The sequence below is a fragment of the Mustelus asterias genome, chromosome 13 (genome assembly GCF_964213995.1).
Source record: "Mustelus asterias chromosome 13, sMusAst1.hap1.1, whole genome shotgun sequence".
In the NCBI taxonomy this organism is placed as follows: domain Eukaryota; kingdom Metazoa; phylum Chordata; class Chondrichthyes; order Carcharhiniformes; family Triakidae; genus Mustelus; species Mustelus asterias.
Window position 1 is genome coordinate 106,564,971 of NC_135813.1, and position 18,265 is coordinate 106,583,235.

The 18,265-nt window shown below is 40.9% G+C and overlaps 1 protein-coding gene across 1 annotated transcript; it reads left to right on the forward strand.

Moving 5' to 3' along the window:
* The first annotated feature begins 2,733 nt into the window (after nt 1-2,733).
* Nucleotides 2,734-17,961, forward strand: LOC144502987 (myosin regulatory light chain 2, ventricular/cardiac muscle isoform). The gene is made up of 7 exons (XM_078227453.1): nt 2,734-2,784; nt 6,699-6,788; nt 10,018-10,093; nt 10,173-10,277; nt 14,615-14,693; nt 14,796-14,844; nt 16,918-17,961. The coding sequence occupies exons 1-7, from the start codon at nt 2,782-2,784 to the stop codon at nt 17,020-17,022; spliced, it is 507 nt and encodes a 168-aa protein (XP_078083579.1). The 5' UTR covers nt 2,734-2,781; the 3' UTR covers nt 17,023-17,961.
* Nucleotides 17,962-18,265: the final 304 nt, after the last annotated feature.

The following is an 18,265-nucleotide window of genomic DNA, read 5'->3' on the forward strand; positions in this document are numbered from 1 at the left end:
GTTACACACTATCCACTACACGGCCAACTTTTGTGGCATCTGCTAATTACCCAATCGTGCCTCCCACATTCAAGTCCATATTGTTATTATTATAAAACAAATAGCAGGGATCTCAACACTGAGTCCTGTGGAACACCAGTTGAAACAGCTTTCCATTTGCAAGGGCAGCCATTGGCCATTACCCTTTGTTTCCTGTTTACAGAATAAAAGTATGACACCAAGCTGCACAAGGACATATTAGGTCAGATGACCCAAAGGCTTAGTCAGAGATATGTTTTAAGGAGTGTCTTAAAGGAGGTAGTGAGGAGGGAGGTATAAGGAGGGAATTCCCGAGCTTGTGGCCAAGGTAATGGAAGGCACAATGCTGGAGCAATTATTATTGTGAATGCCCAAGTCAATGGACGGGGGCTCATTAGTACATTAATTGGCACATTGAGTCTGTGTTTGGGCATTCATTGCACTCATGCCATCAAGACGCCAACTGGCCAGCCAGGCACCTTTGTCAATAGAAAGGGGTTTCAGTCCATGAATGTTCAAATTGTTCGCCACCACAGCACCCAGATTCTACAGGTTTGTGCGAGGTACCCTGGCAGCTCCCACAATGCCTACATATTGCACCACTCACAGGTGCCAAGGCTGTTGGCGGCTCCAACTTGCCTTGACTGATGGTTGCTAAGTGACAAGGGGTATACTTTGAAAAGGTCGCTGATGATGCCACTCAGGCACCCGAGGACAAAGGCAGAGGAAAGATACAATCACTGCCATGTCTCCTAAAGGGTGGTGGTAGAGAGGATAATAGGTCTGCTAAAAATGAGGTTCCGATGTCTGGTACACTCCAGGAGATGCTCTGCAATATCCGCCAGAGCAAGTGTCGCTTATCATTATTGTTTGCTGTGTTCTGAATAATCTTATTTTGTCCAGTGGGGGAACCACTGGACCAGGCGGATACTAAGGTAGGGACATCAACCTCAAAAGAATATTTCACTGATGACTCGGATGCAAAGTCTGGGCAGGCAAATGGTGAGGACGAAGAGGCTGAAAATGATGAACTTTCAGGGAGGCAGGGACACCAGGGAGTCCTTGATTCAGTGTTCCTCCAGCCAGGCTACGAAGACTTGCCTTCCATCTGAGACCAAGGGCTCCTTCCCAAACATTTCACATAGAACCATGTCATGAACCCAATGTCATAGAATTATTGAATCATAGAATCAGTGCAGAAGGAGGCCATTTGACCCATCAAGCCAGAGCTGACAACCACCCAGCCCTATCCCCATAACCGCACATATTTACCTTGGTAATCCCCTGACACTAAGGGACAATTTAACATGGCCAATCAACCTAACCGGCACATCTTTGGAGTGTGAGAGCATCCCAAGGAAACCCAGGCAGACACGGGAGAACGTGCAAACTCCACACAGACAGGCACCCAAGGCCGGAATTGAACCCAGGTCCCTGGCACTGTGAGGCAGCAGTGCTAACCACCGTGCCACCCATGTGCCACATCACTGCCTCAGTAATAATCAAATACACAGGACACTCAGGGCTTGTGAGCAAAATAGTCAATGTTCTTTATGACATTTAAGTGAAAAACAAGAAACATCCAATCTGAACTGATTTATACATGTGATTTTTACAAAGAACCATAATCTTTCTGTGCAAGCCCATTGCTGTGCTCACTGTGCCTTAAGTTTACATTTGAGAGTGCTTCATCGTAGTGCGTTCCTGCCCCCTCCTCTTGCTGACTGTGGCATCTTGCTGGCACAGATTACCTTGGCGGATGTCCTCTGCCCTGTGGGGCTTGTGCAGGCACCATCTGAGAGGGTGCACTCAGTGACATGGCGGGGCTCTCCTCAGTCAGCGCGAACTCTGAGGATGGAGTAGTGACTGGCAGAGAGGCAGAGGAACTGCTGCCCTCATCCAGGGTGAAATGAGACGAGCCCGTAGAGATAACAGCCAGCTCCCTCGCCATTGTGAGGTGTGTCCGGACTTCCCTGCTCACCACTAATGGATGGGCACCCACCTGAGAGACTGGGTGCCGCATCCATCTCTCACACTGGCAGTGACCTCCTGAAGCCCTGTGGGCTTGCAGGTCCGAACGCAACTCCAGGAAGGTAAGACCCTCTCCACGATCTGAAGATCTTCCTCCTTGTTTGCATCCCAGCTCATGGCTGGTTAGGATTGCCAGGTTTGCATAGTGAAGAGAAGAAATATTTCTTCTCTAATGTGGTTTAGAGTGAAATTCTCATAATGGACTAAAAGCAAATGAACTTTCTTTTTCTAATTACTCCCCAAGTCACATTGCTAGGGAGACAGTAAACGTGACCTTTGTCGTTTAAATCTCTGAGTAAACACTGATGCATTTTGAGGATAGGCATGGGGTAACAGACCTGAGATCTTGGAGCTTCTGAGAAATTCCAATGCTCTGCATTCATGCATTGTTCTCTCTTAATTTAGCAAGTGCACATGTCACCCTGCTTCACGGCAGAAGACAAAGAGTAAGCCGAGGGCGTAGGTCAAAGTCTTAAAAGTAGAATCAGTTCTGACGCATAACATTTCTTTAACCTTGAGGAGTGCATACACATGCACACATTGTATCAGGGATCATAGCTTGACTCCAAATAGTTTCAAAACTGGTAGGGGTGGGTGTTTGGAGGAACAGGCTACTAATTAATGCCCAAAGTAGGAATACATTTATTTTTATACTTTTGAAAGTGTATATATTGCACAGCTCATTGTCTCGAGCATTGTGTTCCTCCTGAAAGCGATACAAGGTCTACAGCAATGGTAAGCATCTGTGTTTAAGCCATATTGTATTACATCGGAGGCCCACTATGTAGTCTGTTCTAACACAGGGTGGGGAAAGATGAGCAAAGAATCAAACAGAGTAACAGTTTTAGCTGATTTTTATGTTGCACTTTCAACAAGCTGCTGTTTGCTGAAGGTATTTTTTAAACCAGAAGCAAAATTTAAAAGGTAAATTGTGAAATAAGCTGGAAGGGATTTCTTTATGCAAAATATAAAAACATTAAAATTTCCCCATAGCCTCTGCAGTTAAGTTAGAAAATAACTGAACCACATAAACAGGCAAGACCCAGATTTAATTCCCAGTCTTAGCAGAATTAGTTGCTCTAAGCTAAAACAATGGCAGCAGTCCTTCAATTGATTATTACTATTATTTTTAATTATTGTCACAAGTAGGCTTACATTAATACTGCATAATGTTACTGTGAAAATCCCCTGGTCGCCACACTCCGGCACCTGTTCAGGTACATTGAGAGAGAAATTAGCATGGCCAATGCACCTAACCAGCACGTCTTTCGGACTATGGGATGAAACTGGAGCACCCAGAGGAAACTTATACAGACACGGGGAGTATGTGCAGACTCTGCACAGACAGTGACCCAAGCCAGGAATCGAACCCAGGTCCTTGGCGCTGTGAGGCAGCAGTGCTAACCACTGTGCCACCTTGACTACAGCATCCTGAGGTTAAGCATGGACAAAAATCAGCCCTGGTTTATTAAGTGACACACTGGTCAGACTCAGGCTTGGCTTTTGGCATTTGCTATCCAAACTCACATATCAAAAGGCAAAAGTCCTGGCGCTGCTAAAACTGTAGCTCACAAGTAATCAGTCCTTTCAGGAAATGAACACAACAAATTAGCAGAAAATAAAGAGAGTAAAACATGAGTGTGATCCCATGCTGTTTTTATAGGAATTTGCAACAGGTTTACAGGATTCTGCATACAAAACTGTAAAATTTATGCTGTTTTCCATTTCTTAAAAAAATTTAATAAGGTCCTATTAAATAGACGATAAATCCTGTAATGTTTTGTGGAGAGTGTTATAAAATATAAGGGCCTGCCTCTGTATAATTCTGGAGCAGTTTAAGGATGTTGCCGCTTATTGAACTCTGTAACATGTAAATTCCTAGGTTGAATACTGAGTTCCCTTCTATGCGATGGGTAAGGAGAAACTATGTCATGGTATAATTCATATTCAAGCAGTGGTACACTCATCCCTGAGTAAGAAGGTTGTGGATTCAAGCCTTCACTTCAGAGTCTTGAGCACATTAACCAGGCTAATACTCCATTGCAGTGCTGATGGACAAATGTCCCATCAACTGAAGTCCCATCTGAACCAGTCAGATGGACATTTAAAAAAACCCTCTGGCATTATTCAAAGAACAGAGAAGTTCTTTTGGTGTCCTAGTCACCACTAATCCCCCTACTTCACCACCCAAACAACTCATCTGGTCATCTATCTCACTTCTGCTTGTGGAGCCTCATTGTGTACAAATGGCTGCTACATTTTACTACATTACAACTGTGACTGTGAAGGGTTTTGGGAATATCCTCCGGTTGTGAAAGCTATGATATAATTGCATGTTTTTTCTTTGCATGTGTAAAACAACACATTTTTATGGGGGGAAAAACAGCTTCATTATGATCAGATAGTTCTAATAGCATAATGGAACTGATGATGATATAAGAGTTTTTCCAAGGGCTTTTTTTCTCAGGTTACAAAATATGTTGTTCCTTACTGATTCAGTAAAACAATTATAAAACTTTTTTGGGGGGTATTGTATTTCTGTTGCATTTCTTTAAGAGATTACCTATAGCAATCATTGCAATGTTTGCATTTATTGCTGTATATTGTGAAATCCTCACTGATAGTTTTTTTTAAAAAGAGGGCAATTACTGTTTTGCCAACTTATTTATTCTGTAGTTCTTAGTGGTAATTTTACTGGTCACCAGACTGGTAATAAACACTAGAAAAAACTCAAAGGTAACTCACGCACAAAATAATGTTTAATCGGCAGCAGTATGCTGAGGTTCAGGTAAAGATGTTGAGACTAGGTGTATGTAATGAGGCAGCAATCCAAATGAGAAGTTCAGACTGTGCTGTCATAAGTTGCAGGAACAAAAATGGAGAAATGAAGAATAGCAATCCAGGGAGAATTTGAGACTATATTCATAGAATCCCTACAGTGCAGAAGGAGGCCATTTGGCCCGTTGGGTCTGCATCGACTCTCCAACAGATCACCCTGCTCAGGTCCTGTCTCTGTAACCCCACATATTTTCCCCACTAATCCCCCTAACCTACATATTTTGGGACACTCAGGGGCAATTTAACATGGCCAATCCATCTAACCTGCGCATCTTTGGACTGTGGGAGGAAACCCACACAGACACGGGGAAAATGTGCAAACTCCACACAGATAGTCACCCAAGGCTGGAATCAAATCCGGGTCCCTGGTGCTGTGAGGCAACAGTGCAAACTACTGTGCCACCATGCTGCCTAATTCCATCCAATGGAGTTTTCATATTTACAATGTTCCTTAAAAGAAATCTAGAAAGACATTAAGCTGTTCAAAGGTATTGTCCAGTACCTCTGAAAATATGCATCTCCCGAGGCTGCCCTCACCCCCACCATGAAGGTGTGTCCTTGACAGCTACATCTAGCCTTATCGTCTAATGTACATAATAGGAGAGGGGTTCCCTGTCCTCCATTGGAAATGATGTGGAGATGCCGGCGTTGGACTGGGGTAAACACAGTAAGAAGTAACCTGGCTACTTTAGACAGTGAAAAACTTCACATCTAACAAGAGGACCAACAATCAAAAAACATGCTGAAAATAACATTCAAATCTTGTTTTTCTGCTTTCCTCCATCTTTTTGTCAGATCTGTAGCGGAAGGGGCCAGAAAATTGCTTGGAGACATATCCTACCACATTCCAGTCTCTGCCATTCCCTAAAAATAGCCATAACTCTCCTCAGCTCCTCTGGAACTCGATGCTTATGAAAATGATGGAAATGGAGATGATTAATTATTTTAAAATGAAATTGGATTGGCTCTTAGGGAAATAAATTTGTGTGGAGGAATGGGAGAAGTAACCTGGTGTTGTTAAACTTCTTACTCCATTGGAAAGCCATGAATGGAAAAGACAACAGCAGCCACCAATAATGTTCCTAAAGGCCTGCTCATAATTTTTACCGCTGCTCAACTTGTACATGCCTTGCGCTGAGAATGATTCTCTACAGCCATTTGCTATACAGCCATTATGCCAAGGAAGGGAGCTCTTCTTCAGAGATCTGAAGGCTTTAAGAGTCACCCCATTGAGCCTATGGCAATTCTTCGTAGAGCAATCCAATCAGTCCCATTCCTCCACTCAAATTTATTTCCCTAAGAGCCAATCCAATTTCATTTTAAAATAATTAATCATCTCCATTTCCATCATTTTCATAAGCAACGAGTTCCAGAGGAGCTGAGGAGAGTTACGGCTATTTTTAGGGAATGGCAGAGACTGGAATGTGGTAGGATATGTCTCCAAGCAATTTTCTGGCCCCTTCCGCTACAGATCTGACAAAAAGATGGAGGAAAGCAGAAAAAACAAGAGTTGAATTTTATTTTCAGCATGTTTTTTGATTGTTGGTCCTCTTGTTAGATGTGAAGTTTTTCACTGTCTAAAGTATAAGGTAATATGGTGTAGGACATAAATAAAACCATTAGTGTTATTGTGCTTGATGACTTTTCCAGTTACCTGCTTGTTTCTGATACACAATATTTCCATATTTGTCTAATTTACCCTTGTAACAAGATTGCCATCATTTACTATTCCTAGTGAACTATTAACCATGCAATTTTGTAAAACATTATCTGACCTTCTAAACCTATGCTGATCAGATTTTTTTTTTCAGTCTCCCAAGAAGGCAAAGAAGAAAACAGAGGGAGCAAACTCCAATGTGTTCTCTATGTTTGATCAGTCACAGATTCAGGAATTCAAGGAGGTAATTTTGTTGAGTCTACGTAACAAAAGGGGATGCTCAAAATTTCATGAACCTGAAATGTTAACTCTATCTTCTTTTCTCCATAGATTTCACCTGACCTTCTAAGTGTTTCCATCATTTTCTGTATTTATTTCAGATTTCCTGAATCTGCAGTATTTTCTTTTTTGTTTGACATCAGATAGGAAATTGCTTCAGGGTTTCTCTAAAGTAAGCACATTCTCAGAAAGGTAGATAAGGTGCCTCTTGTTTGGAAGTTAAGCAAGCAGTTTGAGATACTGCTAAAATCTTAAATTTGATCACTAATCATAACCGAGTTAGTTGCTATTAATTGGGGAAAAGTAAGGATGGCATAATTGGGTTATGTAGTCCGGTGTTGAGAGTTCTTTTTTTAACCATTTTACAGTGATTTGTACAGTAAAGCACAAGTGTGAATGTTCTGGAAGCATTGGAAGAATTTTAACTGCATGATATCCATGATCATACCCTCCATAACATTGCTTCTCTCTGCCCCATCTCAACTTCCCTAGCTTTGTTATCTCCAGATTTGATTATACTAAAGCTCTCTTTACCAGCCTCCCACCTTCCATCCTCCAGAAACATGAGCTAACTCAAAGCTCTGCTACCCATATCCTCCCTAGTTTTAACGTTACTTATTAGTGTCACATAAAGGCATACATTAACACTGCAATTAAGTTACTGTGAAAATCCCCTAGTTGCCACACTCCGGCACCTGTTCGGGTACACTAAGGAAGAATTTAGCATGGCCAATGCTCCTAACCAGTACGTCTTTCAAACTGTGGGAAGAAACCGGAGCACCCGGAGGAAACCCACAGAGACACAGGGAGAACGTGCAGACTCCACACAGACAGTAATCCAAGCCGGGAATCAAACCTGGGTCCCTGGCACTGTAAGGCAACAGTACTAACCATTGTGCCACCATGCCATGCAGTGCTGCACCAAGTCAAATTCACCAATCACCTGTGCTTGCTCATCTATATATAGGCTCTGGTTCCGCCAATGCCTCAACATTAAAATTCTCTTCCTTGTTTTCAAATCCCTCAATAGCTTCACCTGTTTCGATCTCTGTAACTTTCTCTGTCTTGCAGTTTTCCAAGATCCTCTGTGCTCCTCCAATTCTGGCCACTTGTGCACCTCAGGCTCCTTTTGTCCCACAATTGGCAGCTGCTGACATTCTAAGCAATGAAATTCTCTCCCTAACCTCCTCCATTCTCTACTTTACTAGCCTCCTTCAAGATATTCATTAAAAGCTACTTCTTTGATCTTTGTCACCTGTCTTAGTATCTCCTAATATGATTCAAATGTCCCACTTTTCTTGATAATGTTCCCAGGAAGTGCCTTTGGATGTTTTAAATACATTATATGAATGATAGTTGCTGTTGACTCTAAAAAGCTGATTGCCACTCGGTTGAAGTGCTGAAGAATGCGCATTAGCAATGGAACCATTCCCATGTGAGTCAGCACTGAGGGGACATAGTGATGCTATAGGAGAAAGATCTACACATGTATCACAGTTCATACAGTTTCATTTGTACAACCACTGAAGCAACTGGTAACCATTATTTATCAGGATGAAAGAACTGGAGCTCAGAAATTACTGTTGGCAATATTAGTGGAAAGAGACTTAACATGTTAGTATATTATTCCTTAGTGCATATTTTTAAACTTAAGATGGGGTTATTTTAGATAACTTAACACCTCAGATTAAATGACAAAGGAACATCATATAAATTTGTTCAGAGTCTGCCTGCCAATACAGCCAATTGTAGTTTTAACATTTTCACTCTGATTACAAACAGGACTTTCAAACTCCTTGCTCAATCACTGATGAACATTAACTTAGCTAAAAAACTTTGTATTTAGATAATTTCACAAGTGGAAAACTGTTTTTCCACAGAGGTCATTGTGTAGGGTAATCCATGTGCATTTGATCACTGTGGGAGAGCATTCTGAAAAGCTGTCAGCGCCAACAGGTCTGCACCTGTAACCATTAGTTACTTACTCTGCTGAAGTTCCAAGACAGTCCTGTCAGCATGAACTAATGACTTTTGTAGTTAACCCTTTCAGTTTTACACAATACATATCATCACCAAAGCCATAAAGGCAGAGATGTAATGAATTAGTTTCTTGTAACCTAGGTCAAATCAGCATCTGCAATACCTTGCTCCTGCAAAATAATTATGTGAGCTGCTGAGAAAGGTCTGCTGTGGGTTTTCATGTTCATCCAGACCTAAGTTTCTCAGTGGAGTCTGACACCATTACACTTAATTACAACTTACCTTTCTTTTTAAACCACTTCTACGCTTTACTCAATGAAACAGCCAATATTAAAAGACAGATATTGTTCTAAGTAAATACAATTCAGAAGACAGAATAACACTCAGGAATGGGAGACTGGTAATACCAATTTGAGGCAGTGGGGATCATTTACTCTGTTAACTATTTGAAGAAAAATACAACTGCATACCATTTCATTATAAATAACTAACTAAATAAACTTTTCCTATGCCTTTCTGCTTTTCATACAGCTTCTAGTGAATTCTGTGGAAATGTTTTGAAATGTATTCTGAAATGTTTGTTACCTCCGCACTAATTTTGACAAAACTAAAGGAGAGTAAAGAAAGATTCCTGATGCAGAAAAATAACTCCTGTGTCGCCAGTGGATTTGGTCAATTTTATTCAATTATTGTTGAATGTTTGTATAAATTTAATATTTACTTCTTTACCATTGTGCTCTATGCTGCTACTTATAAAACCCAAAATGTCGCTGGCCTATTTATTTGTGGCTGCAGCTACCTATGCTCACACTCTCAGGGAATTATGCATCTGAACTTAAAGGGCTCTCCCTGTTCATCTGTACCCTTCAGCTTTTTGCATTGAGTATTTATGCCCATTCTTTGTGAAATGAGGGGAGTTACACATGTAGACCTGTGTATAATCATACCATAATGCAGAATGTTATGGTCCTTCTGAGTGGCCCATGAGGAAGACACTGCTTAAGGCTGTGGCCTTTGACAACAAATTAATGATGAATACTGGCATAGGCTAAAACAAGGAGCACTTTGTCTACTTGTTCTGTCAAACAGGGAATGATGTATGGTGTAGGGCACTGAAACACTATATTAAATATGAGTCACTGTTGAATCTGAAACATAAGTTATAACCAAAGATACCAGTTTTTAATACTCTATTGATTTTGCCTTGATGCCAGGCTTTCACAATAATGGATCAGAACAGGGATGGATTCATTGATAAGGCGGACCTTAGGGACACATTTGCCGCTCTGGGTTAGTTTCACTATTACAAACTGATTTTCCCTGCTAAGGTCAAGAGACTTTTATTAATGGTTAGTAATCTATTCTACAGGCCGCCTGAACGTAAAAAATGAAGAACTGGATGAAATGATTAAAGAGTCTGCAGGACCAATTAACTTTACAGTTTTTCTTACCATGTTTGGTGAAAAGCTTAAGGGTAAGTGATATTAATGAGTAGTTTACAAAAGAAAGCCACAGACTATTAGAATCATTGTAACTACAGAAGGAAAGAATTTAGCTGGCTTGTCAATACGGTTGCTAATTTGCAACAAAAGGTCCAGGTAGATTTTGAGAACTAGAACAATTAATTCACAAAATTAGTTATGAACTTGAATTAGGATTTCTGTAGGTTTCTTCCAAGATTAATTTTACACATAAGGACAATAGGGTAAAAGTTACTGTGATATATTAGCAGTCAAATTCCTATTTGCCAATCATCCCTGATTTCTCTGACCTACATGGATTCGCAATCTCCAAATGCCTCAAATTTAAAACTCTCATCCTTGTACTTAAATCTCTCCTGGGTTTTTTTCCTCCCTACCTCTTTAACCTAACTCCAATGCTACAATGTTCCATAACTCTCCAATGGAGCCAACCTCATTTTCAATCTAGCAGTTTAAAGTTGGGCATCCATATGACATAGAATTGTATTCGACACATTAAAAAAGGGGCGGCATGGATAAGTTGGGCTGAAGGGCCTGTTTCCATGCTGTAAACCTCTATGACTCTATGTAACTTCATGGCCCAGCAGATCTCTTATGATACCATTACCATCAAGCCAGGGGACTAAACCTGGTTCAATGAGAAGTACAGTAAAATATATCAGGAGCAGCTCCATGCACAGCTAAAAATGAGGTGCCAACCTAGAGGAACCATATACTGTAGCATATAGCCTATACTATGCTAGTGTATAACACATATATATATATTATATATACTATATGTTACATAGTATATATATATATATAATATATATAATTATATGGGCAGAACTAGTGATCATATAAGCAATGGATCAGATCAAAGCTCTGCAGTGCTGTCACATCCAGTTGTGAATAGTGGTGGACAATTTAGTAACTAACAGGGTGAAGAGGTTTCATGAACATCCTGATTCTTAATGATGTTGGAGTGCAGCACGTCAGTGCAAAAGACAAGACTGAAGCATTTGCAACAATCTTTTGATTTGATTTATTATTGTCACATGTATTAGTATATCGTGAAAAGTATTGCTTCTTGCAAGCCATACAGACAAACATACCAGTCATAGAGAAAAAAAGGAGAGGGTACAGAATGTAATGTTACAGTGTAGAGAAAATCAACTTAATATAAGGTAAGTCCATTCAAAGGTCTGATGGCAGCAAGGAAGAAGCTGTTAAGAGATTGAATTAGAGCATCATCAGAGAGTTTATAAGAGTTAGAGTAGAGATTTAAAAGCATAGAATGAGAGTAAAAGATAGAATTAGAGGGTATGCTGGACACAGCTTGCAAGAAGTTGCCTCACTCTGGCGCCATCTTGAATTTTTTTTCCATCGATTGCTGAGTTAATGATTCATTTCTGCCTCCCGCTTACGTCCCCAAAATCCAAGAAGTCATTCTTCACAGTTAATTAGATTCACTGAAGACTTGTGTTCCAGTACGAGCCAGGGTTCTAGCCAAGTTGTTCCAGTAGAACTACTACACTGGCATCTACCTGACAATGTGGAAAAATGCCTATGTGTGTTCTGTCCACAAAAGCAGGACAAATCCAACCTGGCCAATTACCACCTCATCAGTCTACTCTCAGTCATCAGCAAATTGATACAAGGGGTTGTTGACTCTATTGCTAAATGGCACTTATTCGCTAATAACCTTCTCAATGACGCTCAAAGGCCAGTCAGCTCCATACCTCATTGCAGCCTTGCTCCAAGCATAGCCAAAAGAGGTGAGGTGAAAGTGACTGCCTTTAACATCAAGGCAGCATTCACCTGAGTGTAGCACCAAGCAGCACCCTGACAAAATTGAAGTCAATGAGAATCAGACATAAAACATTCCACTTTCTGGAGTTATATCTAGCACAAAAGAAGATGGTTATGACTAGTGGAGGACAATCATCTCAACCCCCTAGGACATTGCTGCAGGACTTCCTCAGGGTAGTGTCCTAAGCTCAACTATCTTCAGCTGTTTCACCAATAACCTTTCATTCACCATTGGGTCAGAAATGCAAATGTTCACTGATGATTGCACTATATTCAGTTCAATTTGAAACCACTCAGACAATTAAGCAGTCCATACTCACATACAGCAAGGTCTGGGCAATATTCAGGCCAGGGCTGATATATGGGAATTAAGAGTTGCACCATAGGGAATGACCAATCTAACCATCCCTCCTGTGCACTGCCGAGTCCCCCACCAACATCCTGCAGGTTTACCATTGGCCAGAAATTTAACTAGACCAGCTGAATAAATACTGTGGTTACAAGAGCAGCTCAGAAGCTGGGTATTGTGTAACATGTGACTTATTTCCCGATTTCCCCAAAACCTCTCCACCAACTATGAAGCACAAATAAGGAGTGCAATAGAATACTCTCTACTTGTCTGGATAAGTGCCTCCCAAATGCTCAAAAAGCTCAACATCATTCAGAATGAAGCAACCCACTTGATTGGCACCCCATCTACCACCTTAATCATGGTTGCAGTGCTTACCATCTACAAGGTGTACTGCAGCAGTTTGCCAAGGCTGCTTCGATAGTACCTTTTGAACCCACAACTTTTCTTATCTAAAAGGACAAGGGCAGCAGTTGTAATGGGAACACCAAGCTCTTCTCCCAGCCAAACACCAATCTGACTTTAAATATATTGTCATCCCTTCATCATCACTGGGTAAAAATCCTTGCCTAGCAGCACCAAGACTGGAGTTCAAAAAGGACATGCACCATCTCAAAGACAATTAAGGATGGGCAATAAATGTGGCCTTGCCAGTGATGAAGTTAAACTAGACCCCAGCTTGGCGCCACCCATTAATACATGACTCTGGCCCTGTCAGTCAGCTTAATCAAAATCCTACTCTGTGGCGTGCCGCAGGGATTGGTGCTGGGGCCTTAACTGTTTACCATATACATAGACGATCTGGAGGAGGGGACCGAGTGTAGGGTAACAAAGTTTGCAGATGACACAAAGATGAGTGGGAAAGCAAATTGCGTGGAGGATGCAGAAAGTCTGCAGAGAGATTTGGATAGGCTAAGTGAGTGGGCGAGGATCTGGCAGATGGAGTATAACGTTGACAAGTGTGAGGTTATCCATTTTGGAAGGAATAATAGTAAAATGGACTATTATTTAAATGGTGAAAAATTACAACATGCTACTGTGCAGAGGGACCTGGAGGTCCTTGTGCATGAATCGCAAAAACTCAGTTTGCAGGTGCAGCAGGTGATCAAGAAGGCAAATGGAATGTTGGCCTTTATCGCGAAGGGGATGGAGTATAAAAGCAGGGAGGTCTTGCTGCAATTGTACAAGGTACTGGTGAGGCTGCAACGAGAGTACTGTGTGCAATTTTGGTCCCCTTATTTGCGGAAGGATATATTGGCCTTGGAGGGAGAACAGAGAAGGTTCATCAGGTTGATACCGGAGATGAGGGGTTAGCTTATGAGGAGAGATTGAGTAGATTGGGCCTGTACTCGTTGGAGTTTAGAAGGCTGAGGGGAGATCTTATAGAGACATATAAGATAATGAAAGGGCTCGACAGGGTAGAGGCAGAGAGATTCTTTCCACTTAGAAAGGAAACAAGAACTAGAGGACACAGCCTCAAAACAAGGGGGAGTCAGTTTAGAACAGAGTTGAGGAGGAACTTCTTCTCTCAGAGGGTAGTGAATCTCTGGAATTCTCTGCCCATTGAAGCAGTGGAGGCTACCTCGTTAAATATGTTTAAGTCACAGGTAGATAGATTTCTGATCAATAAGGGAATTAAGGGTTATGGGAAGCGGGCGGGTAAGTGGAACTAAACCACTATCAGTTCAGCCATGATCTTATTGAATGGTGGAGCAGGCTCGAGGGGCTAGATGGCCTACTCCTGCTCCTATTTCTTATGTTCTTATGTTCTTATGAAATCTCAGGGAAAAACCAAATAAACAAAAATGCATGGATTCAGACTAAAACAAATGTGAATGAATTAAAATATAAATAAAAGTGATCAGGTACAAATTGATTTTTTCCAATTCCTGCATTGAGGACATTGAAGCCCAATTCCACGGCTACCCAATTGATATGGGTTAACTAAGGCAGGGAAACTGAATTTGATTCAATGTGGCTCAATTTAGATCAAAGAGTGGTGGGAACATTTACTGTGCATTTTCCAGTGACTGATTAATGAAAGTCTGAGAGAACCTCTCAATCAAGGGATGATGCAGAAAATAGCCAAATAACTTTGAAGATGGGAATATTTTAACTGCAGTTTATTGAATATTACAACCCAATTGCGATATCTAAATAAAAATATTATCCTCTTATACAATTTCACAGGTACAGATCCAGAAGAGTCAATCTTAAATGCATTCAAAATATTTGATCCTGAAGGCAAGGGTGTTTTAAGAAAGGATTAGTAAGTATATGTCAGCTAATTTATGGTTTGTGCCTAGTACATATTTAACAATCCCAAATGTTTACATTTATTTAAACTTAATTTGTTTTTTTATTATTGTAGTATTGAGGAAGTGTTGATGACCCAGGCTGAAAGATTTACCAAGGAAGAGGTAGGTTCATGAAAATAGTGTGTTGTTTTGAATAAGAAAATTTGATGAAGCAATTAAGATAAACAAATCACCATAAATTGGCCATTTTGAGATGGCTCTATTTATTTTTAAACTTTTTCTTATTTTCAATTCATGGACCTTAATTAGATTTTGCCTTTTCTTACCTGATGATCATCTTTTGTCACTCATGTGGTATTCAAACCTGAAGAGCAAATTTGCAGATCTCTGTAACCTCCAAGTTGCTGCTGTTCCATGAGCCATTTTCATAGAATCATAGAAACCCTACAGTGCAGAAAGAGGCCATCTGGCCCATCAAGTCTGCACCGACCACAATCCCACCCAGGCCCTACCCCCTTATCCCTACACATTTACCCGCTAATCCCTCTAACCTACGCATCTCAGGACACTAAGGGGCAATTTTAGCATGGCCAATCAACCTAACCCACACATCTTTGGACAGTGGGAGGAAACCCACGCAGACACGAGGAGAATGTGCAAACTCCACAAAGACAGTGACCCAAGCCGGGAATCGAACCCAGGTCCCTGGCGCTGTGAAGCAGCAGTGCTAACCACTGTGCTACCGTGCCGCCCCATTTTATCAACAATGGTCAGTTGCTGAAGTTTTTAAAAAATTAATTTATGGGATGTGGGCATTGCTGGCCAGACTATCATTTATTGCCCATCTCTAATTGCCTTTGAGGAGGTTAAAGTGAGCTGCCTTCTTGAACTACTGCAGTTTCTCGGGTGTAGATACACCCACATTACTGTAAGGGAGGGAGTTCCAGGATTTTGATCCAGTGATAGTGAAAGAACAGTGATAGGTTTCTAAGTCAGGATGATGAGTGACTTGGAGGGAACCTCCAAATCATGGTATTTCCAAGTATCTGCTGCTCTTGTCCTTCTAGATGGTAGTGATCGTGGGTTTGAAAGGTGCTGCCTATGGAGCCTTAGTAAGTTCCTGCAGTCCACCTTGTAAATGGTACATATGGCTGTCACTGTTCATTGGTGATGGAGAGATTGAATGTTTGTGGAAGGTGTAGCAATCAAATGGGCTGCTTTGTCCTTGATAGTGTTGAACTTCTTGTTGTTGAAACTGAACTCATCCAGGCAAGTGGAGAGTATTCCATTATATTGCTGACTTGTGCCTTGTGGATGGTGGACAGGTTTTGGGGAGTCAGAAGGGGAGTTACTCACTAGCCTTTGACCTGCTCTGGTAGCCACAGTATTTATATGGCTTGTCCAGTTCAGTTTCTGGTCAATGGTAACCCCCAGGATATTGATAGTAGAATGTTATTTTTACTCCTAGTTCAGAGGTTACACATCTAGTTGGGAAATGGGTTCACATTTATTAAAAACAGCTTGTTATTTTGAATAAGGTGTCTTTATTGAGTTTCTTGTTTGCAGCCACTGAGGTGCGTACATTACCATGTGAGTATATTGATCCAAGTCCACATACTCTCGTTCCCCAGTTAGTTCCCCACAAGGGAACCCCACAAGGGGTTAGACCCCACAAGGGGTCACAAGTTCAAGGTAAGGGGGGGCAAGGTTCAAAACAGATATGCGGGGGACATTTTTTACACAGAGGGTGGTGGGGGCCTGGAATGCACTACCACGCAAGGTGGTTGAGGCAGACATGCTAGGATCATTTAAGACTTATCGAGATAGCCACATGAACAGACTGGGAATAGAGGGATACAAACGGATAGTCTAGTTAGGAACACATGATCGGTGCAGGCTTGGAGGGCCGAAGGGCCTGTTCCTGTGCTGTATTGTTCTTTGTTCTTTGTACTCTCGTCCCCCAGTTAGTTTATATTGCCATGCCTCTGCCTGTATCAGAAATAATACTGAGGCAGATGCCAGGAGGTGACACAACCGCACCTTCTTGTTCTCTAATGCCGTTTCCAAAGAAATGCGTGACTGAGCTACTTCAGAAATAACAGACAAAAAGGAAACTTACAAAGAGATATTGTCACACTTCAATGTGGTAAAATATATCTGTTAGAAACTGTTAAACAGCCTTGTATCTTAGGTCTTCACGTTTCATTAACACTTCATGTGTGAAATATCTTTCAGGTTGATCAGATGTTTACAGCTTTCCCTCCAGATGTGAGTGGTAACCTGGACTATAAGAACTTGGTACACATCATCACCCACGGAGAAGAGAAAGACCAAGAGTAATCAATTCTTTGCTACCTTCATATCCATCTGCACCTTCCTTATTTCTTCCCTCTTTGAATAAATGGCAACTGAGTTATTGTTCCTGTCCTTCCTATATTTTCCTAATCCATGTGTAGAACATTATACTTTTCTCTTTCACAATTCAGGTACAAAAAGAATTGAGCTCTATTTTTAAATTTAAGTAATAAGGCGTATAATCAGAGGTTTTTGTTGCGCAGCGGCAATATCCCTACCTCTGGGCCAGAAGCTCCAGGTTTGATTCCCACTTCAGGACTTGATGGCCAAGGAAGGTGCATTCACAATGTGGCCAGCTTGATTGTCAGCCTGTAAGTCCTTTCACTATGCCTTATGGCAAGCTGTAAGAGCGGGAGAGTTTCCTGGTCAGCCATGCTGCAGAGAGCAACAGCAAACTAATGCAGTACTTTGCCAAGTAAAGTCATGGACCAAACTATGGTGCCAATGCCCTCCTGGGGCATGGTACCTGAAGGAGGAGGAATAAGGCTTGTAAAAGTGAAAATGTTAATGAAGGAAAATGGTTATAGCTCATCAGATCAAGTGTTCAAAAATTAAAGTGTATACATTCACTGAAGTGGAATTGAATTAAAAATATTAATTGGTCATCCTCTTTATCAAGTCATCAACTGAACAAAATCTTGGCTAAGATATTTTGCCATTATTTGGAATTTAGTAACCAAGTAGCATTAGGTTTTGCAGAAACTTTGAGAGACTGAATTGTTCAATTCTAAAAAAATCACCTGATATCTTCAGATTGAAGAGTATCCAGCAAACGTTTCTGACTTCATTGTACGTAGCTTGTGTGTGATGCCTGTATGTTTGTGTAATCAAACACGAGCAAACAACTAACATTGGAATTACATATTATGAACACTGCAACCATGTAGTAAAAGTGCAATAGGAAATAAAATATTGCAAATATGAGTTTTCTTTACTTTTCAAATATGTAGGAAATAAATACAGTTTTCGGAATAAGTACTTTAAAATTTTAATGCATACCTCCCTCTTTTGTCTGTACTGTACCCTCCAACCATTTCAAAATCAGAGTTAAAATTGTGATTTTCATGAGATTACTCAGTTCTTCTCATGTTCTTCGTTTTACGGGATTTAAAAATAAATAGCTTTTATATATCACATTTAAAATGGATTTAATATGAACGTGAGTGAGGAGATGTGAAATAGTTCCCTTCTTTTCCAACTCCTTGTTTGATTCTAACAGGTTTTTTTT

Bases quoted from the DNA above. Each gene is read 5' to 3' on its own strand.
- LOC144502987 (XM_078227453.1), top strand. The intron at 10,278-14,614 runs GTAAGTGATATT...ACAATTTCACAG, and splicing joins GTTTGGTGAAAAGCTTAAGG to GTACAGATCCAGAAGAGTCA. The intron at 14,845-16,917 runs GTAGGTTCATGA...AATATCTTTCAG, and splicing joins AAAGATTTACCAAGGAAGAG to GTTGATCAGATGTTTACAGC.